At 45.6% G+C, this 22,478-nt stretch overlaps 1 protein-coding gene across 1 annotated transcript in view; it reads right to left on the minus strand.

The window, feature by feature from the left end:
- The window catches only part of GABRB3 (gamma-aminobutyric acid type A receptor subunit beta3), an 887,545-nt gene that overhangs the window by 461,538 nt on the left and 403,529 nt on the right, over positions 1–22,478 (minus strand). The window contains exon 2 of the mRNA XM_069204276.1: positions 2,986–3,033. Coding sequence (XP_069060377.1) covers positions 2,986–3,033 — 48 coding nt within the window. The remainder of the gene's footprint in view (positions 1–2,985; positions 3,034–22,478) is intronic.

The raw sequence follows: 22,478 nt of genomic DNA on the forward strand, positions 1-22,478 counted from the left end.
TGGCTATAAACTTAATATAGACAAAACAGTGGTCTTACCACTTAATGCTCATTGCACTGGCTCTGTATTCCTTGATACAGGATTATCTTGGAATTCTTCTAAGATTAAATGCCTGGGGGTATGGTACTGCACTACTCTCAAGGATACATTAAGGACTAATTTATAAATCCTATCGGCAAAGCTTGTAGATCTCACACAGAAATGGTCTCCGTTATATCTCACGTGGTGGGGCCGCTTGGACACCATTAAGATGATGCTTCTCCCTATCATTAACTTCTTCCTTATGATGCTTCCTATTAAGAGACCTAAACTATTTTTTAGTTCAATTGATAAAATTATATCCAAGTTCCTGTGGAACGGTAAACAATCCCGAATCTCTCTCTCGAAATTAAAACTTCCTAAAGCACAAGGTGGAGTTAATTTCCCTGACTTTATAACTTATCACAAATCTTTTGGCATTAAGCAAATACATCCCTATTTATCTACACTCAATGATGCCCCTAAAAAGCTATGGTTCTCTTTGGAAGAAACATTTATTTCTCCCTTTTCCCATAAACACATTATATTTATGTCTAACCCCCCAAAATTCTGGTTGCCCAGCACTATCTCCCATTCAGTCAACTTACTGAAACCTTTTTTTATTTCACATCTTACCCCCATTAATCAATTCTTTAACAGTCCTATTTGGCACAATAGTTCGCTTAGGAAACAAGGTAAAACCTTGTGTTGGAAGGCTTGGATGACTAAAGGTATTCTTCTCATTTCCCAATTATATCATAAAGACTCTATCATCCCTTTTACTACTCTCTCAGCAATTTATAATCTCCCTATTCGCATGAAATCCCAATATATTATTCTTTCTACTCTAGTCCAAGAGGCCCTCAATAGACTTATACATCATAATCATTCCTCTCTTGCATCATCTCCACACCCGATTGTAACTTCTAATTATCCTAGGGCAGCTGGAATTTATAAACTTTTAAGAACGTCTGTTTCACCTAGACTCAAATCACCTATTGAGACATTGTGGGAATCAGATCTTGGTGTTGTTTGGCCAAATTCTTTATGGGATAGAATATGGTATAAGATACATTCCACTGCACGCACGGCAAGCCTCACACAGTCCCTATATTTTATTTATAATAGACTTTTCTACACTCCTGTACGCCTTTACAAATTCAAACTTGCACAAAATGACAATTGTTGGCGCTGCCACACTCATCAGGGTACTGACTTTCACATGTTTTTTTCCTGTCCATCCCTATCTACTTTTTGGTCCTCAATATGGTCTTGCATTTCAGCGATAGCTCAGATCTCCTTAACAATGTCATATGAATTACTGTTTTTGGGAGGCGTACACGATATCTGGAGTTCATTCAGGCCTCTTGGAAAATTGGTGGACCTTTTGCTTTCTACTGCAATCTCTATTATTACTTCTAACTGGAAATCTTCGGAGAACATTACTCTCAGACAGTGGTGGAATTCTGTATGTTATCATCATAGACTTGACAGCTACAAGCTTGATTCAACAGGAACTTTCTTCAAACCTCATCAGCTATGGTTGCCATTAAGTAACTATCTCTCACGCACTGCGAAGGAAATGGATTTTTCTCCTCCTTTTAAAACAATTTCAATATATTTCCTGTTTTTCTTCTTATATATACTTATTTCATCTTAAATTCGCTGTAACTAATGCCTATTGCCTCTCTCTCTACATGGCTATCACTTGATTCCCTTTTCTATCCCTAAAGCTCTTCTCCCTCTCCCTCTTTCTTTCTTCTTTCTTTATTCAAACTTGGAGTCTTTGATACTATATTGCTGTATATGCCTAATTCATGTACATGTTTAAATATGCATTTACAAGTACAATATTCCTTATGCATATATATTCACAACTGCATATCTCTGTCCTGGCAATGTTAAGTTAATGTTCTTGTATTTGACTCAATAAAAAACATCTTAAAAAAAAAAAAAAGTACACAGTAAGGTAAAGTTACTGGTGGGGGAAAGGACACCAAACTCTATGCACAATCTGCATTCTAGTCCTCCTTTTGTTTTATGTGAAAATGAAGTCTACATTCTAATCCCACTCTAGAAATTATGGGATTTGCCAAATTGTTCACTTTTGAAGTTTAGCAGTTCTAGTTAGCTTGTTCAGGCAGGCTACCTCCTTTGGTCAGCTACTCCTGCATATTCTGAGCTTTACTAAATATTCATTTTAAAATATGTTATTTTATTCAACATTTTCACTTTCGAGTTAGCGGCCAGTTGCATGTTTCCTGGTTTCAACATTCCTCCAGCTACTCGTTAAAAGAAGATCTTAAAATATAAACACATTTTGCTTGCATGGATGCTGCTTCTCTATACACTTCAGACTACATCTAGTGTGTCGCTCCAGTTATTGATGAAGCAGGCAGACTTAGATAGAATATTATTAATGAATCACCCTCATGGTCATTTCAGCATTCCAAATTCTTGCTCTCTGTCATTAACAGTACCCCCAATGGTACTACTATAACCAGCTTTCGCAGCGCTTCCTCCCATCGTCTCCTTACAATATTCTCTTTTCAAATCCTGTCGGGGGTGGCAGTGTCCTTTTCAAAATACATTTCAAACTAATTGAATGCTTGTTACCACAACTGAGTACTAAAGATACCTAAAACCATACACCAGCAGGCCTTAATGTACCTAGGCATAGGGGAGAACAGACAAGTGCACGCAAAACCATGATACATTTAAACAATCCAGGATCTCTTTTTTAAGAGCGTGTTCTTGTATGACTTGGTGTACAGAAGGGTGTCCAGAACATTATGAGGGAGGGAGAGCAAGCACAAAAAGAACTTTAATTACCACAGGCCTAAACATGTATTCTATTTTCATCAGAAGAACCACAAACAATGGCATTTGAATTAAGAATTCTGAGGCAAAATGAGGGGTGCTTTTGAAAGAACAGTTCAAGAGTACACTGCTTTAGGTTATGCTCACCTTGTGTCGTAGAGAGCATACAGCCTTTTATTCTCTTCAATGGCATTCCTGAAATGAAAAAAAATGTGAATTTGATTAGTGATAAATATTACCGATATAATAATGTTGCTCGGAATAATAGAAGAAGTCACTGGTGAACAATTGTGTGCTTCCTGATTGTTTTTAACAAGGCATTGTGTATTACAACACCTTTGATTTTTTCACTGAATTTAATCAATACTTGTCTAAACGAGGCACCGCCAAACCTTCCTATAGCAATAACTACTTATATTCTTTTTTTTAAAAATGTATTTAAATTTTGAGGAGAAAACGATGAGAACAGCACATTAGTGAAATTCTCTACAATACAGAGCTTACATCCAAACAAAAGGGTGAAAAGAGACACTTTCCAAAACAAAAAAGAAATCATGCGTAGATATCAGATAACAAATGTGAAGTACAGCCAGCACATGGAGCACTAAAATTCCTTCAAACAGAAGTACGTTCGCAATGATTAGCCTATTGAATAATAGATAATTAAAACTAGCCCAGGCAAGACCTAAATTCTAGGCGTTTAGAAACATCTAAAAGACCCCGTCATAGAGGCCATTGCCTAATCCAGCACAGTTAGGTGGTCATTCTGACCGCGGCGGTCGGCGGTCGCCGCCCGCCAAGCGGTTCCCGCCGAAAGACCGCTCCGCGGTCAAAAGACTGCGGCGGCCATTCCGGCTTTCCCGCTGGGCCGGCGGGCGACCGCCAGAAGACCGCCGGCCGGCCCAGCGGGACAGCCCCTTCAACAATGAAGCCGGCTTGGAATGGAGCTGGCGGAGTTGAAGGGGTGCGACGGGTGCAGTGGCACCCGTCGCGATTTTCACTGTCTGCACAGCAGACAGTGAAAATCTTTGTGGGGCCCTGTTAGGGGGCCCCTGCACTGCCCATGCCAGTGGCATGGGCAGTGCTGGGGCCCCCAGGGGCCCCACGGCACCCGTTCCTGTCATCCTGGTTCTGGCAGTGGACACCGCCAGAAACAGGCTGGCGGGAAGGCGCTCGGAATCCCCATGGCGGTGCTGCAAGCAGCGCCGCCATGGCGGATTCCCTGGGCCAGCGGGAAACCGGAGGGAAACCGCCGGCTCCCCTTTTCTGACCGCGGCTTTACCGCCACGGTCAGAATCCCCCAGGAAGCACCGCCAGCCTGTTGGCGGTGCTTCCGCCGCACTCCGCCAAGGCGGTCATGTACCGCCAAGGTCACAATGACCCCCTTAGTGTTGACCAGCCACTTGATAAGCACCCCAGTACATCAGACAGCGAACCTCATACTAGCAAATTCCTACACCATTCCAAAAAGGGAGCCCAGATCATCTTTCCTTTCCGGCTGGCTTTTTTCCTCTCCTATCATATAATGCCATTTCCAAATTACTAATCGCTTTAAGATGAGCAAGCCATTGTTGAAAGGTTGAGGGCCACTTGTCTAACCAGAGTGACACATTACATAGGTGGGTCACAACTAAAGCAATTAATTCAAACCGCTGAGCAGGTCAGAGGGCCACATCTTTATGTACGCCAGGCATTAGAAGTTGAGGAGTTATCTCAATATGAATACCCAAGCATAGATCAGAGACTGTGGCAATCCCTCCCCACAGCAGCTCAAGGGCCAAGGCCCAAACAAGTGGCAAACATATGGATAATATCAACCGCAGGACATTGACATAAGGGTCACGTAGTGCCAGCTGTTCCATCCCACCTTGCGATTTTCCAAGGGGTATAATGTAGATAAAAAATGGTCTTGTAATACTGTGCTTGCAAACTAGTCAACACCAGTATAGTATGTGCCAGATTTAGTGATTCTAAAAGGGAACACGATGATGCCCCCAACTTAATTGCCATTTTTCAGATTGCTTCTCTATGTCATCCTTAGTGAGGGCATTTAGATCAGAGTAAAGCTGAGTTATAGTGTATCAGTCCCAACCGACCCAATGTTCTAGTAGTTCTACCTTCTGAAACCCCCAGGAGCCTCCCCCTTTCTGACTTGAAAAGTCTCTAATTTTTAAAAACGTGAAAAAATATTTCTGGGATATCTCAAACCTATCCTGTATCTCTTCGAATGTCAGGAATCCATACTATGAAAACAAATCAGTTGATCCTGCAATTCTACAAGGGACCCAGTCCACTATGGTTAAGCCCATATATATGTCAGGGAGTAGAGGATTTCTCTGCAGTAGAGTATAGTGATTGTGATGCCCCAACTTTAATTTTTTTACATAGTGGCGCACAGACCCGATAAGCACCATATACTGTCTTATACAGACTTTTTTTAAATAGCTGGGTTCCACCTATCTCAAAAACCGACCTTTGGCTTCTCTCCCCAGCAAGACCTATAGATGGAATTCCAGCAGAACCACATCCATCCACTGATCCGGACCTCTGAAAAGTGACTGCATATATTAAAGAGTGGCTGTCCAGTAGTAGAGTTTGAAATCCGGTAGTGCCCAATCACCTCTCTCTGTAGGTAAGGTCTAACACTTAAGAGCTCCCCTAGTCTTAGAGTAAGCCCAGATAAACTGTGTAATCATATTATCCAAGGCTTTAAACCAGTAGCTGTTGAACTCAAGAGGGATGGCCTGAAAAAATTACAAACCTTTTGGGAACAAGATCATCTTGATGACGTTACATGGACCCACAATAGATAAATGTAAGTTGTCCATTCTGCCAGACCTATATTGACCTTTGTGATGACTAGGGATACATTGTATTTGACTAATTGGTCCAGTTCAGAGGTCATGATGAACCCTAGGTACATGGCCCTTTCCACCACCCTACTCTTGCAGAACCCTACATAGTGATTGATAATTATTTGAGTCTTACAACGGTTGAGCTGGTAACCTGACAGGTGTCACTATAACCAAGTCATCCACGTAGGTGAACACCTTGGTGTTCCATACTTGAAAATGTATAGGGGCAAACACAGATGTAAACAACAATTTCTGCATAAGGGGATTGAGGTACAATGCAAATAAAAGAGGAGAACAGGGGCACCATTGTCTTGTACTCCTTTGGATTTGGATCTCTTCGGATTGCCCCCCCTACAGCAAATAAATTCTAGCAGTAGGCTTTTGGTATAATGCGTCCACAGCTTTTATATAGCCCCACTCAATTCCATGATATCTGTTAGGAATGGGGTCTTTGGTTGGCAGTCAGGTTACCCCCTGTCCAAGCAAGGACCCTCACTCTAGTCAGGGTAAGTCACACACAATCCAAATTATCCTGTGCCCACCTTCTGGTAGCTTGGCACTGAGCAGTCAGGCTTAACTTAGAAGGCAATGTGTTATGTATTTGTGAAATGAATCATACAATACCACCATATAGCACCACGAAATACACCACACAGTGTTTAGAAAAAGTATATAATATTTATCTGGTTAAATGCAGGTCAAAACGATCAAAGATTCAATAAGTTAAGGTTGAGATATCACTGTAAATGTGATATAAAGTGTCTTAAGTCTTTGCAAAACAAGTAAATGTCTTTTAAAAATGATGAAGGTCTCTTGCAAGTACAAAGTACCTGGTTCGTATGCAAAATCTCTGCAAGGGACCGCAGAGGAGGCAATACGTGGAAAACGGGGAGGTGTGCACCGGTTTCGCCCCTTCGCACACTGACTTGCGTTGTTTTTTTTCCACGCAGGGGAAGGCTTTGCGTCGGTTTCCGGCACGCAGACTTGATTCCTCTTCGGGTTGAGGAGGTTTCTGGTACCCAAGGGACTGTGTGTGTAATCCTGGGCTTGCAGAGCAAAGTCACAAGCGCTACGTCGATCTAGTGGGTGTTGCGTGGAATTTTCTCCCGCACGGCAAGCGCTGCGTCGATTCCTCTCTGGAAGTCGGGCTGAGTCGTCCTGGGTCGGCCGTGCGTCGTCCCGGTGGGCAGTGCGTCGAAGTTCTGGTCACAACGCAGGCGCAGCGTCGATCTTCTCCTTGCAAAGTCACACTGCGTTGTTCCGGTTCGGCGTGCAGTGAATTTCTCACCGCAGGGCAGGCTGTGCATCGTTTGTAGCAGGCTCTGCGTTCAATTTTCACAGCACAAGGAGTCCAGTTGCAGGAGTGAAGTCTTTTTGGTCCTGAGACTTCAGGGAACAGGAGGCAAGCTCTATCCAAGCCTTTGGAGAGCACTTCTCAGCACAGCCAGAGTGCAGCAAGGCAGCAGGGCAACAGCAAGGCAGCAGCCCTTGTCAGAAAAGCAGTCCCAGTGAGTCCTTTGGGCAGCCAGGCTGTTCCTCTTGACAGGTCTGGTTCAGGGATTCCTCACCAGCAGGTTTCTGGTCCAGAAGTGTCTGTGAGGTAGAGTGTCTAACCCAAGAAGTGCCTAAAGTCTGTGGTTTTGGGTCCTCTTCTTATACCCATTTTGGCCTTTGAAGTCAGCTTACTTCAAAGGAAAAGTCTCATTTGTTTGTGAAATCCTGCCTTAGCCCAGGCAAGCCCTCAGACACACACAGGGGGTTGGAGTCTGCATTGTGTGAGGGCAGGCACAGCCCTTTCAGGTACGAGTGACCACTCCTTCCCTCCCTCCTAGCACAGATGGCTCATCAGAATATGCAGGCTACACCCCAGCCCCCTCTGTGTTACTGTCTGGAGAGAGGTGCCAACAGCCCAACTGTCAAACTAATCCAGACAAGGAATTCCACAAAAAGGCATAGTCACAAAAATGGTTCAAGCAAGAAAATGCCCACTTTCTAAAAGTGGCACTTTCAAACACACAATCTTAAAACCAACTTTACTAAAAGATGTGTTTTTAAATTGTGAGCTCAGAGGTCCCAAACTCCACGTCTATCTGCTCCCAAAGGGAGTCTACGCTTTAATCAATTTTAAAGGCAGCCCCCAGGTTAACCTATGAGAGGGATAGGCCTTGCAACAGTGAGAACCAAATTTGGCAGCATTCCACTGTCAGGACATATAAAACACAATAGTATATGTCCTACCTTAACCATACACTGCACCCTGCCCATGGGGCTACCTAGGGCCTACCTTAGGGGTATCTTATATGTAGGAAAAGGGAAGGGTTAGGCCTGGCAAGTGGGGACACTTACCAAGTCGAAGTTACAGTTTTAAACTGCACACACAGACACTACAGTGGCAGGTCTGAGACATGACTACAGTGCTACTTATGTGGGTGGCACAATCAGTGCCGCAGGCCCTCTAGAAGCATTTGATTTACAGGCCCTGGGCACCTCTAGTGCACTTTACTAGGGACTTACTAGTAAATCAAATATGCCAATCATTGATAAACCAATTAACAGTACAGTTTACGCAGAGAGCATATGCACTTTAGCACTGGTTAGCAGTGGTAAAGTGCTCATAGTTCAAAAGCCAACAAAAACAGGTCAGGAAAAATAAGAGGAAGGAGGCAAAAAGTTTGGAGATGACCCTGCAAAAAGGGCCAGGTCCAACATGACCCACCACCAGCCTAAAGCCCGGGGAGAACAATGACTATCCTGTTGTACTTCCCTGATTGAGGCGATAGAACAAGGACCCAGGCCCATAACAGCATGGGCATGTTCCAGTTCTAAGCCTTCCTGACTCCAATTGGATCCCTCTGTCCATACTCTCAGGGCCCACTAAGCCAACCCATGGGGAACCTTTCTCCTCACCTGCGGATACCATCTGTGCAGCACCTAACCCTACTTTGCTCACAGATGTATCCCAGGGGCCGGATAGTACCACCAGGGCCAACACAGTGGTGTTGCCCACTCCACCCCCAGGGTGTGACTTTTGTCCCCCCCCCAGGGGTAACTCTGTCCACCAGGACAGCAAGCAACAGTGGCCACTGACAGCTGTCAGGGATGAGAGCCAGGCCCCAGGGCTCTCAAAGCTCTCTAACCACTGTGACTTTGGAGAGTGGGGGGTGGTAACCCCAGGTGCTGGGCACCCTTTAACCACTCTCCCTTCCATCAGGTCAGGGATGACAGTCTGACCCTGGTCGTCCCCTCTGGGGCTCTGTACCCTCCCTCCTGGAGCGGCACCCCCAGAGTCCAACATTGTCAGGGTGCTTATAGAAGCAGCCCTGCACAATTCTTCCACCAGTGCAGGGGTGTTACCCTGCAACTGGTCTTCCCCTCTGGGGCCCTCTACCCTCCCTCGTGGAGCGGCACCCCCATAGTCCACAATTGTCAGGGTGCTTATAGATGCAGTCCTGCACAATTCTTCCACCAGTACAAGGGGGTTAACCTGCAACTGGCCTTCTCCTCTAGAGCCCTGTAACCTCTCTCGTAGAGCGGCACCCCCAGAGTCCAAAATTGTCAGGTTGCTTATAGAAGCAGTCCTGCACAATTCTTCCACCTGTGCAGGGGGGTTAACCTGCAACTGGTCTTCCAACCTGGGGGCTGTACCTTCAGGTTGGACTAAGGCCAGGGGTGAGGCTTCCCTCCCCCTGCCCTCCCTTCTGGGTTCTGGCACCCCCCAACTAGGAGTGCTCTCCCAGAAGACAACATGGTAGGGGCACTGTTAGCAGTAGCCCCTTCCTCCAGGTCAGGGGGGACACCCTGAAACTGGCATTCCAGTCCAGGGTCTGTACCCTCAGACTGGACCACTGCCTAGCAAACCAGGACTTTCTTGGGGGCACACCTACCCCCCACCAGGTCAGAGTTTACCCTCTGAACCTGGTCCATCAACCCAGAGTCACCACCCTGAGATTGAACCATTGCCTGGCACACCAGGACTTCTTGGGGGGGCACACTGACCCCCCCACCAGTCCAGAGTTTAACCCCTAAACCTGGTCATCCAACCCAGAGTCACCACCCTGAGGTTGAACTATTGCCTGGCCTGCCAGGATTTCCTGGGGGGCACACTCACCCCCCACAAGGGACACACCATCCCCAAGGGCCACACAAGAGTCTGGCGGGTGCAGGTCTCCTGATCCCTGCCCATCTGGCAGAGTCTAGATCCCCCCCAAACCAGAAATGGTCTCACCTAGGTCATTCCTGAGAGGTTCTGCTTTCAGAGCTGACCCTCCAGGTCCACCACTGGGTTCCGCAGCCCCCTCTCAACCCTCTGTCTGGACTTCTGCACCCCCTCACTAGGAGTGGTACTGCCAGACACCAGAACTGGTGGGATGCTGGCTACAGCCACCCCCTCCCACCCAAGTTCTTCTGACACCGCGGGGTCTCCCTCAACAGGTGGCCCTACGGTACAGACTAGGCTCCCCTCCTGGTGTTCCCTCATGGAACCCTCCAGGACCTGGGACCGGATCTCGGGCACCCTGGGCCTCAGCCCATCCCCATTCCCTCTCCTCTGAGACTGAACATGGGGTCCCTCACCTATCCCACTACACTGGGACCTACCTGGAACACTGCAATCCTTTCCCACCTCACCTGGTTGGGAAACACCTAGACCACTCCCTTCAGGAGCACTCCCAAATGCCTCTTCAGAATCTCTGGTACTCACCCAGAAGTCTGCCTTTATTGTAAGCTCCCTGGGGTCAGAGAACTCACACTCCACCTGGTGTTGGCATAGCTCTGGAAAATTAGGACTAGACATATGCTCACCAGCAATTACATAATTCAGCCCCTCACATGTATTAACCAAAGTACCCTTCACCCAACCATCCAGTGACTTAGCTATGAAAAAGCACTCCACATCACCCTCCTGAGAATGGTGAGACAGTATCTGACTGTCCCTGACACTCAATCCATACTCTTCTGGGATGTCTCCACACTCCATACCCAGGACGTCCACTAGGGGGGAACCCTTCTCCCTGTCACTCTCCTCTAGAGCCAGTAAAGTGTCCTTCCCCCCAGTAGGAATATGACTCCCTGTCCCAGTTCCCCAATCCTCCTCAGGGACCCTGTGCCAAATGAGAACTACCTCATACTCCTGAACCTCCTGGTGTGTGTCAACTCCCTTCTTCAAGTAGGGCACCACATCTCTGGGCATGTGCACATCTTAAGCAGTACTGTATACAAGATTTTTGATGCTACCATCTGAACAGGACTCAGACCTTATGGCTTCCAGTTTCAACTCTTCACAGCTCAGCTCCTGAGCTGCAATCCTTTCTTTTTCCCAGGCTAAGGCTCTCTCTACCTCATCCCTCTCAATCTCATCACCTAGCTCTTCCAGCCTCCGCTCCTGAACTATGAGTCTTTTATCTCTCACTGGTTCTCTTTCCTCATCCGAGTAGTCCTCCTCCTCATAACCCTTCCCAGGGCTATTACTCCTTTGGTTCTTTGCTGCCTGTTCCTCTTCCCATTGTGCTTCTCCCCAGGCTACAAAGATATCCAGCAGTTCCATCTTTGTGGATCTCCTTGACATAGCCAGCCCCCTTTCTCTGCAACGCACACTCAGCTCAGCCTTGGTGAGGGATTCAACAGGGACAAGGTTTGACTCATTGTAGTCTTCTGTGAAGCTGGGATCCATTCCTAATTTGGTAAGGTATCACAGGCAAAACCCAAAACCAAAGTCCAAGAAATATCAACAATATATCTAGGAGGACATCAGAGAACTAAAAGCAAAAAGATGAAAAACCAAGTTGACTTTCAACTGCGGGTAGGTAGTGAAATAATTAGTTACTGTAATGTTAGAAATGGGTTCTTTGGTTGGCAGTCAGGTTACCCCCTGTCCAAGCAAGGACCCTCACTCTAGTCAGGGTAAGTCACACACAATCTAAATTATCCTGTGCCCACCCTCTGGTAGCTTGACACTGAGCTGTCAGGCTTAACTTAGAAGGCAATGTGTAAAGTATTTGTGCAATAAATCATACAATACCACCATATAGCACCACAAAAATACACCACAAGTGTTTAGGAAAATATATAATATTTATCTGCAAAATATGTAATATTTATCTGGATAAATGCAGGTCAAAACGATCAAAGATGCAATAAGTAAATGTTGAGATGTCACTGTAAAAGTGATATAAATTGTCTTAAGTCTTTGCAAAACAAGTAAATGTCTCTTAAAAACAATAAAGGTCTCTTGCAAGCACAAAGTACCTGATTCACGTGCAAAATCTCAGCAAGGGACCGCCGAGAAGGCGATGCGTGGAAAACGGGGAGGTGTGCGTCGGTTTAACCCCTTTAACTGGTTTAACTGACCTGCGTCGTTATTTTCCACCCAGGGAAAGGCTTTACGTCAGTTTCCGGCACACAGACTTGGTTCCTCTTTGGGTTGTGGGGGTTTCTGGTGCCCCGGGAACTGTGCGTGGAATTCTGGGCTTGCGGAGCGAAGTCACAAGTGCTGCGTCGATCCAGTAGGCGTTACGTGGAATTTTCTCCCACACGGCAGGTGCTGCGTCGATTCCTCTCTGGAAGTCAGCTGTGCGTTGTCCCGGTGGGCCGTGCATCGAAGTTCCAGTCGCAACGCAGGCGACACGCCGATCTTCTCCTTGCGAAGTCACGCTGCATCGTTCCGGTTTGGCGTGCGGTGAGTTTCTCACCATGGGGCAGGCTGTGCGTCGTTTGTAGCAGGCTCTGTGTCAAATCTTCGCTGCACAAGGAGTCCAGTTGCAGGAGTGAAGTCTTTTTGGTCCTGAGACTTCGGGGAACAGGAGGCAAGCTCTATCCAAGCCCTTGGAAAGCACTTCTCAGCACAGTCAGAGTGCAGTAAGGCAGCAGGGCAACAGCAAGGCAGCAGTCCTTGTCAGAAAAGCAGTCCCAATGAGCCATTTGGGCAGCAAGGCAGTTCCTCTTGGCAGGTCTGGTTCAGAGTTTCCTCACCAGCAGGTTTCTTGTCCAGAAGTGTCTGTGAGGTAGAGTGTCAACCCCAAGAAGTGTCTAAAGTCTGTGGTTTTGGGTCCTCTTCTTATTCCCATTTTGGCCTTTGAAGTAGGCTTACTTCAAGGGGAAAGTCTCACTTGTTTGTGAAATACTGCATTGCCCAGGCAAGGCCTCAGACACAAACCAGGGGGTTGGAGTCTGCATTGTGTGAGGGCAGTCACAGCCCTTTCAGGTGCGAGTGACCACTCCTCCCCTCCCTCCTAGCACAGATGGCTCATCAGAATATGCAGTCTACACCCCAGCCCCCTTTGTGTCACTGTCTGGAGAGAGGTGCCAACAGCCCAACTGTCAAACTAATCCACACAGGGAATCCACAAAAAGGCAGACTCACAAAAATGGTTCAAGCAAGAAAATGCCCACTTTCTAAAAGTGGCATTTTCAAACACACAATCTTAAAACCAACTTTACTAAAAGATGTATTTTTAAATTGTGAGTTCAGAGGTCCCAAACTCCACGTCTATCTGTTCTAAAAGGGAATCTACGCTTTAATCAGGTTTAAAGGCAGCCCCCAGGTCAACCTATGAGAGAGATAGGCCTTGCAACAGTGAGAACCGAATTTGGCAGTATTTCACTGTCAGTATATATAAAACACAATAGTATATGTCCTACCTTAACCATACACTGCATCCTGCCCATGGGGCTACCTAGGACATACCTTAGGGGTGTCTTATATGTAGGAAAAGGAAAGGGTTAGTCCTGGCAAGTGGGGACACTTGCCAAGTCAAATTTACAGTTTAAAACTGCACACACAGACACTGCAGTGGCAGGTCTGAGACATGATTACAGTGCTGCTTATGTGGGTGGCACAATCAGTGCTGCAGGCCCACTAGTAGCATTTGATTCACAGGCTCTGGGTACCTCTAGTGCACTTTACTAGGGACTTACCAGTAAATCAAATATGCCAATCGTGGATAGACCAATTAACAGTACAATTTACACAGAGAGCATATGCACTTTAGCACTGGTTAGCAGTGGTAAAGTGCTCAGAGTTCAAAAGCCAACAAAATCAGGTCAGGACAAATAGGAGGAAGGAGGCAAAAGGTTTGGAGATGACCCTGCAAAAAGGGCCAGGTCCAACAATGTCCCATAAACCTCTATAGAAAATCCCAGGAAACCCGGTCGAAGGCCTTTTCTGCATCCAATAAAATTAAAGCCAGGGGAGTTCCGGAAACCACTGAGGCATCAAAAAGAGCAATAACCCAGCAGGTATGATCTGTGGTGCCCCTCACTGGGATAAACCCATGCTGCCATGGGGAGACCAGCTTACCAATTACTAAGCTCAATTGTGAGGCTAAAATGTTAGAATAAATGTTAGCATCGCTATTAATGAGCGTTACGGGGCAATAAGATCTTGGATCTCCCAAGGGTTTGCTTTTTTTTGGGAAAGATGATAATATTAGCAGCTGCCCTAGAATCCGGGATGGGGTGCCCCTTCTGAACTTGAGTAAACAAAGAAAGGAACTCCATTTTAATATAGTGAAAAAACGTTTTATAGAATTCCACTGGAATCCTATCCCCACCAACTGTTTTTCCCGATGGCAAGTCATCGATAGCGGTTTCCAATTCTTCCATTGAGTTAGGGGCATCAATCCGCTCACAATCCTTGGCACTAAGGGTGCCGAGAGGGATTGAGCCCAAAAAATTGTATAACTCCTTCTCTAGCGCGTCTACCTCTCTTCCCTCTGTATATAGTTGCTCATAGAATACCCTAACACTTTGCTGACTCCATCAGCTTCTGTAAAAAGGCAATCAGTATGATCCCGAACCTCCCATATTTCAGTTTGGATAGATTTGTACCTGACCCACACCACCAATTGATGACCGACCTGTTCACTATATTCGGATTGCTCCCTTTTCCAGACCATATATTTTGCTACAGCCACCCTACTCGAGATGTCTGTAATTGCTGCAGTAGCCAGAAATATCTTATTTTGTGCCTCCCCTAAATCTTCCCCTGAAGAAACTGCTTCAATTAACTGAGATTCTGCCTCCTCGAGGACCCTGCATAACTCCGCCCATCAGAGTGTTTCTTGTTTTTGGTAACTCAATCCAAAATTGAGGGTTTTCCCCATGTATACCAGCCTTAGAAGCCTCCCAGACCACCCACTCAGAAGCGCTTCCTCAATTGATCTCCAGAAAGTCTGGGATCCACTTCTTCAAATGCTGTATTTAACATTCATTAAAGAGGAGTGCCCTATCAAAAGTCCAATTAACATCTATGGATCAGAAGCCATCTAATTCCAGCACCAGGGGGTTGTGGTCAGCCATTACCTTGGGAAATGTATCTAGACTAGCCCCATATGGTAAAACCTTCCAGCCACCAGACCTCAGACCCCCCACCCTTGCCCACCCCCTCACCAACCACTCACCGTCCACCCTACCCCATTACTAGAGCCTACATCGCTGCATTCCTCCCCTTGCCCCAAACCCAACCTGACCCACCAAATGCCTACAGGAAGCAGTCAGGCCCCCTTGGGTCTGAGTGATGACCACCAAAAACACCCCTCCCGTGCTCCCACTCTCAACTGAAATCAATCCTCAATACGTACCAAACCCTTGACCAATACCCCAAAGAGTGAGAGAGATACCACACTCAGAACCAAGAAAAGAAGAAAAAAATAGACCTCAGCTCCCCCAGAGTAGCTATTTGTTCAACCTAAGCATAAAGATACCTATACCACCATCTTGCCACACTATCTCCTTATCTACTTATTTTTCTCCATTCCCCGCTTATTTAGAAGTGCCCAGACGCCCACCAAGTCTTCCAAATCAAAAGCAGGTCACAGCCCCTACTGGCCATGGCTTAACCAACTCCATCATTCAGAAATCGTGACCTCCTTGAATGTCACCCAAGTATCCCCAAATGCACTACAAGTCTTTCCTAGCCCCAGAGGAGACTTCAACTACTCTGAGGCTCAGACACAACAGTATGTACTTGGCCATTCACAGTAACTTTCAGGCTGGCTGGGCTCAGCAGAAAGGCCTCTCCACCCAAATATAGGAAAGGTATAATAAGCTGTCTAAGGGTCCATCTTCTTTCTACTGTAATGTGGCAAACTTCTGGTCAGGCATAGAAGGTTTGGCCATCATGAGTCCTCCTGGCATCCAGGCGAGCTCTCTCAAATATTGCTTGGCTCAGCAAAGAATTCCTAAAATAAACTAGCATAGCTGTAGGCTGATCCGCTTGCCCACCGAGAGGCTTTTTAAGCGTTAATGGAAACGATGTGCCCATTGTACCTCAAAGTCCCAGTTCCATGTACCGAGTTCAGAAAAATCCCCCTGTAAAAAAAAGACCATGAAAGCTCTGCTGTCATTGCCCTCTATGCCTTCTGCCAAACCCAGAAATCTCAAATTGTTTGTGTTCTGCTGGTTCTCAAAGTCTTCCATTTTCCACATTAAGTCAGACATCTGAGACTGCTGCTCATCTGTTTGGCATTGGAGCGTCCCCAAATCTGGTTCCAAAACATAAGTACTACCTTCCACTGCAGAAATCCAAGATCCCATCTCCATGCAGGCATTGTTAACCTTTCTGACAGCACCCTGAAGTTTTTTGTTATCAAGGCAAGCCCTACGGCTTTCATTGCAAGTCTCTTCCTGCAGCTGCCTTATTGAACTATATATGGGGCTGAGCATAGGTTTTCCTTCAGCTGCTGATACCTGCTATACCACTTCCTGAGTGGCCGACTTACCAAGTTACAATGCGTCTTCAGGGTACACCTGCCTTGTGGCCAAGTAATCCCATCTTAAAGTTCTAGCAACAGAGGATCTGTTCTGAAGTTTCCTCAACTTCTTTGAGGCAGCACCTCAAGTCTTCCTTCCTCAATGCTTCTTTTGCTTGACTGTGCAAGGCTCGCCACCCTATTGCTGGAACCCAGCTCCAAGTTCCCCAACCCTCCTGAGGTTGTTGAGAGCTAATCTTTATCTACAACCACATCCATATTACCCTGATCCTTAGTAGAGGAGTCAGAGCCATCAGTCAGTGAGATTTCTGTGTGCACGGGGGAGCCCCCAACATGTCCAGTCCAACTGCCAGACCCTTATTGCACTCAGATCACTTAGCTTATTCTGTAGGGGTGAAATATGTAGAACGAGACTTTGATCTTCTACTGGTGGGCACTAGTGGGGCTAGACCTTCGGGTCGCATGGGGCTGAACAAGCCCGACTGTGGGTTCCTGAGCTCCTTCCCGGAGTGCTTCTCTGCCATCCCAGGTCGCACTAGCACGGAGAGCTGAACAAGGCTTTCATTTATGTTGCCTTCATTAGTTTCCAATAGTTTCCCCACACCAGATTGTATGACTCTTGATGCTTGCGCCCCCTCCATTTTTGTTGTACTTTTAGTGTCTTCACCTGTAGAGAAAGGCAGCAGCTGGGGGCTCTCCCTAACAGTTCCTGAGTGATCTGAGATAGGGTCCCTCTTCCCCTGCTCAGGGCTGCCATTTCCATGCTGTCCACGTTCCTTGTCTCCCCTGTTACATTGGAGTTTTCAGCACCCTCCCCAGTGTTTGTGGCAGACGGGAAGAAATCTGCGATGGAGTACTGGATTGGCTGTACACGTGGCGCATCTATCTGGCAGGATGCTTTCTCACCTGTGTCGGATCCTCCATCCGCCAAGATCTTATTGCAGGCTTTTCAACCCCCAGGCTACTTTGATCCATCTTTGGGTGCAGAGCACCCACCTCCGAACTCTGCCTCCCGGCACTCCTCTCCTGAAGCAACTTCACTGCACTAGGCTCATTTGGCCCCTTAGGTGATATCCCTTGTCTCAGAGACAGCAGACAGTCAGCACAACAAATAACTGTGAATGTGCGGAGCACAGTATGTGAACCAGAGTGAGCCAGTAGGGAGGTCCGTGTGGATCAGACCTCAGCTTCGGCTGCTGCTTTCATTGTCCAGTAGATACACTGCGGGGGAGAGAGTCTCCACTTTGGACAAAAATGCATTCTTATGCAGCCCTCTGCGTTTTGCTTTCCATTTGCACCTCTGTTTCCATTGTTTTCACTAGTTTGGAACAAACTAGGAGCCGAGGATGAGAGACTATAATTGGGCATCCTACTCGATCGCCGTCTTGCCTCTCAAAAACAACTTACATTCAATAAAAAGATCACCAGCACTACTAACACAAATTATGGACACAATAATGGAAACATATCTATTGCAACCAAACAAAACTTGTAATTAACTAGGTTGGGCAACACATAGGGGGGCTACTCACAAGTAGCTCCCAACCTACTCATTGGAGAACCCCGATCAAAACAATTAGTTGACTAGTCACTGCAATGCAACAACATTCTGATCCTTTGGGTTTACATTGTTTCTCTTGATCTGCACATCACTGGAATTCTCCAGATTACTTAATCTCCCTCTCACATCAACCACTATTGATCAGGAAAAGTAACAAGCACATAATACATTAGTGAAAAGGACCTTTTTTGTATGATCACCCCCATTGTTTAGAGTGATGCTGCTGATTTTTCAACCCTGCACACTAGGGCACTGCTGTCCAGTCGCCAGTGTATGTACTCTGACCCCTAAACATGGTAAAATTGGCTAGCTCTTAATTGCCCTTTTTTACTTTCCCGTAAGCCCATGATATATAGTTCAGAAATTATACCAATTCACCTGTGAATTGCAGCACATGTTGTGACATATATAAAGCTGACAAAGGAAACAAGGCTTCAGTAATACAGTGTAGCCTGACTCATTCAGTTTTAAACCTGTAGGCAAACCTTAAAAATAATCCCTTTTGATTTGAAAGACACTGCTTTCATATATTAAATAAGTCACTCTTAAGTAGGCCCTGCAGCCCGCAAGGTAGTTTGCTTTATATTTAAAAGTGGCACATGCAATAATTTAATGTTGGCATGTCCCTACATTACTAACCCCAAAAGCCATTTTCATTGTGAAAGGATGTGGCTGTCCAATGAAGAAAAACTAAGGTTCAGAATGAAATCATAAGCCCGTTAACTTTGGATTTAAATGAAATACAGAGAGATTAAACTACTATATTTAAAATGTTCAGAAAATCCAATTAATTGGCAAAGGTCAGCTTTTTAATAAATATTTTGGAAAAGTGAGTCTTAAAAGTTACACTCTACATGCCTGAGCCTACAGTAGACTAATTAGCATTAGCCTGCTGAGAAATGGTCCTGCCAGTGCTCCACATTGAGAACTGCTCCCAGAGCAGGAACAATGGCTTTGGCCTTAAACAGGAAGACCTGGGTGTGAGGTGTGCAACCGATGTCAGCTGAGAAAGGATAGCTGGGGCGGTTCCATGAACTTGAAAGGGACTAAGGTAAGGCATGCCCATTCATACTTAAATGCAAAGAGAGGCCATGGATTCTATAGGCCCTCTGTAGCCAGTTTGGTACCAACCCAGGGGGAGGCCCCTGAACCAGTTTGGTGAAGCTTAGGAGGAGGGGACTGCTCATTTCTAAACACACCCCTGGATGGCAGATACGCTTCCTTCAGGTGCAGAGAGCTTCTGACATGATGGTTTTGCCTCACAATATTGCACTGTAGAAGAGGTTGCAGTGAAGCAAACTGAATGTGCTGCAAAAGCGGGAAGGGTTTCCCTATGGAATTTTTTTCTCATTTGTTCTGGAGTGCCCAGGAGTCACCCCCAACCACTGACTAGTGAAACAAATAAAGCTGGTATCTCACCTACAGCTCATCAACTCACTCCCTGGAAATGAAGAGGAGCAGAAGTAGACTGGACCCAGCTGTTTGAGACCTGTGCTGATACTAGAAGTGCTCGACCTGATCCCATTTACACCCAAAACTAATAATTTAACACAAAGGGTGAGTTGGCTTAACTCCTGTATTTCTATAGGGACACAACAAATTGCAAGAGTCCTTTTTTCTGACACACCTAGCCAGCCAGTAGCATCAATAACTGGACTGAACCCATCTTGAGGCTTCTGCCGGAGTGTTGTCCCTGAGGACCTGGATGTCTTAAATTTGGCCCAGAGGAGTTGCTCCAGAAACTCTGAAAAGTGGGGACTTAGACTTTATTTGGACTTCCAAGACCTCCAGAGTGTCAGTAGGATCTCGCCGCAAAGGTGTCCAATTTTGAAACAACTCTTCAGTCTTGCCAAAATGAAGGCTATGGAGCTTCATAAAAAAGACAAGCCTGAAGTTAAAAATATTAACTCTACAAATACGTGAAATGTATCTGCTTAATGAGAGGACTTCTGCAGTAGCAAATTTTTAATTTCTCCCTCTTTAAGCTTTTCCTGTCAAAATCAATGGATTCCTATCCACTTTCTAGAGGACCTAGGCAAACATAGCCTGCAAGTTTGCCTTGCTGAAGGATTTTAACTTTTATTCTTAAGACTAAGGCAGAAGATAAAACCTTTAACTGGTATGAATGCATCCGATCCACACTTGAAATTGAGACTAGGTTCCAGACAGCTGCAAGTAGTAACTACTGATTGGCAGTGCACTTTTTTGCTATTGTTTTCCTTAAATCTTTAAAAATTCATAGCCCCAGTTCCCCTTATTGATTTTTTGTTGTCTTGGTGTAAATTTACTCAATTAATTTTTCTATACTTTATTTGCGAGATTTTTGCTGCTCTGTGGTTTGACTTTTTAACTGTTTGTTACTGCTAAGCAGTTTACACATTTTCCACAGTCCACTCTGTGACAGGGGGTCAAAGCCATAATTTTCTTCTTATTGTCACAGAGTGAGAAGGATAGTCATCTTGCTCATCTTCATCTTTTTATGTCCTTTGGAGAAGGGGAGAAGGAGGATCATTTCAGTGAGGTTTTGTATGGTTTAATTGAGTTCACATCTCAAACAAGCTAGATGGAACAGACAATTTATTCTGAAAGGTATTGGGATTTACAGGCTTTACAATCTTGACAAGATATAGTTGATCGACCCATGGCTGATTACCAAATCCTTGGACTCCTTCTTCTAATATTGGGCTATTGATGGACTGAGGCTTTCCACATAGACAAACATATCATGCATGATGTGTTCAGTTGTACCTTTCCTCCCTATTCTCAGAAGGCTGATGGGAAATTTCAGAGGTTGCCCAAAGAAGAGTTCAAAGGGATGGAAGACCGTTCCCTTTGGTGGCAACCCATTATAGACAAATAGAGATATGGGTGCAGTTGGTTATACTGCATACCTATCATAGCCCTGAGGAACCTCACATAACATTCATTAGTTTAGGGCAGAAAGAGGTCCAGGTCTTGTAGATATCCCTGCACTCATGCCTTACTGCAACAAAAATGGTCCCCTTGTCGAATACAACCTCTTCAATGGAACACCACACTTGCCCAAATGCTAATCAGGGCCATGTCTTTAACTGTGACAGTAACGTTACCCAGAAGCACATACTTCAAATAGCTAATAGCTAATTTTACATCTTTTACATCTTTTACATCTTATCCTAGTAAAACATCTTTTACTAGGATAAACCTATTTCAAGAAGTTTTTCATAGTGTCCCATTCTAAGGAGTGTCCTCTCCCAATGTCCTTAAGCATCTCTCCACTACCTGTACCAAGGGCGCCTTTGCCATTCCACCAGACTTGCCGTGCAATTGGCATGTTGGTTAAGACTTTCATGACCCCTTGCAGTCATTTCTGCTTTCTCAGTCATTGATGAACATTTGGAGGACTTTTGTGCGATAGTTATAGGAAATAATTTTTGAGACTGGGAAATCTCTAACCTTATACTTATCTCAGCTTCAGGGCCATTTGACTCACTACAAAGGAGGATTTTCTCCCTATAAACTTAGAACAACCCAGGTACATCACTGTTCTTTTGGGGTGCTGCCTCTTTTCAGACCACCAGGGGCAATATTTCTCCTTTGTCCCTTACTGGAGTCTAAGTATCTAGGACCTCCTGCATCCAGAAATTCATCTACTTCGATTCCTCCCAGCAGTTCAGAAGCTTTGGCTTTTCATTCCATTTCACATTTATCTCGCTCTGGAGTGATAGTTCCATGTCTACTTGAAAAAATCACTCAAATACATGCTTAACAACCTTACTACACATTCCTTCCATTTGAAGGTCCAGATTCTATATTATGTCCCTGGAATTCAGTCTGAACAGTAATCTTAAACTTAGTAGCACAATAGCCACCTCTATGTCTATTTGCTTTTTGGCAAGGATCACTGGGGGTGAATGTTTGCATTGTTCAGCATTCCGTCCATCATCCTTTTGTGTTACGCTCTCCAGGCGCACCAAGCAGTTTTCAAGGTCTTCAATCTCTCTCATTCCGCTCTTTTGTTTATGTGCAATGATATTCTGTGCTCAGCACTGTTTTATAAGCCTCTCAATTGATCATTGGTGATTTCACGGACTCTATGCTCTCCATGAAATATTATTCAGTATCTCCTCTCAGCTCACAAGAGAGTGTTTCATATCAAAGCTCTCAGGCATTCAATCCCCACCGACCCGGGCAGGCATGGACACCTCCCCAGTGTGAGCCAGACTGGTGAGTGGTCCGACAGGCCTCTAGCCATATAGTCTACTCTTTCAATCTGTCCTACCTCACCAACAAGCGCGAAGAGATATTCAAGTAGGGAAAAAACTCTATGCATACCCGAGAAGTAGAAAAATCCCTGTCTTCAGGGTGGTGCTGGCACCAAAGGTCAGTGAGTCCCATCCTGCAGATGAAGCGGACCAATGGTGTCTCCCTCTGGTGCTTCACACCTGCACTTGAACAATCAAGTTCAGGAGCCATTATGTCACTGACATCCCCACCCAGTATGTGTAGGGATGAGTCAGTTTCCAGCAAGCTAGCCAT

This window comes from Pleurodeles waltl, chromosome 8, assembly GCF_031143425.1.
Source record: "Pleurodeles waltl isolate 20211129_DDA chromosome 8, aPleWal1.hap1.20221129, whole genome shotgun sequence".
Lineage (NCBI taxonomy): Eukaryota > Metazoa > Chordata > Amphibia > Caudata > Salamandridae > Pleurodeles > Pleurodeles waltl.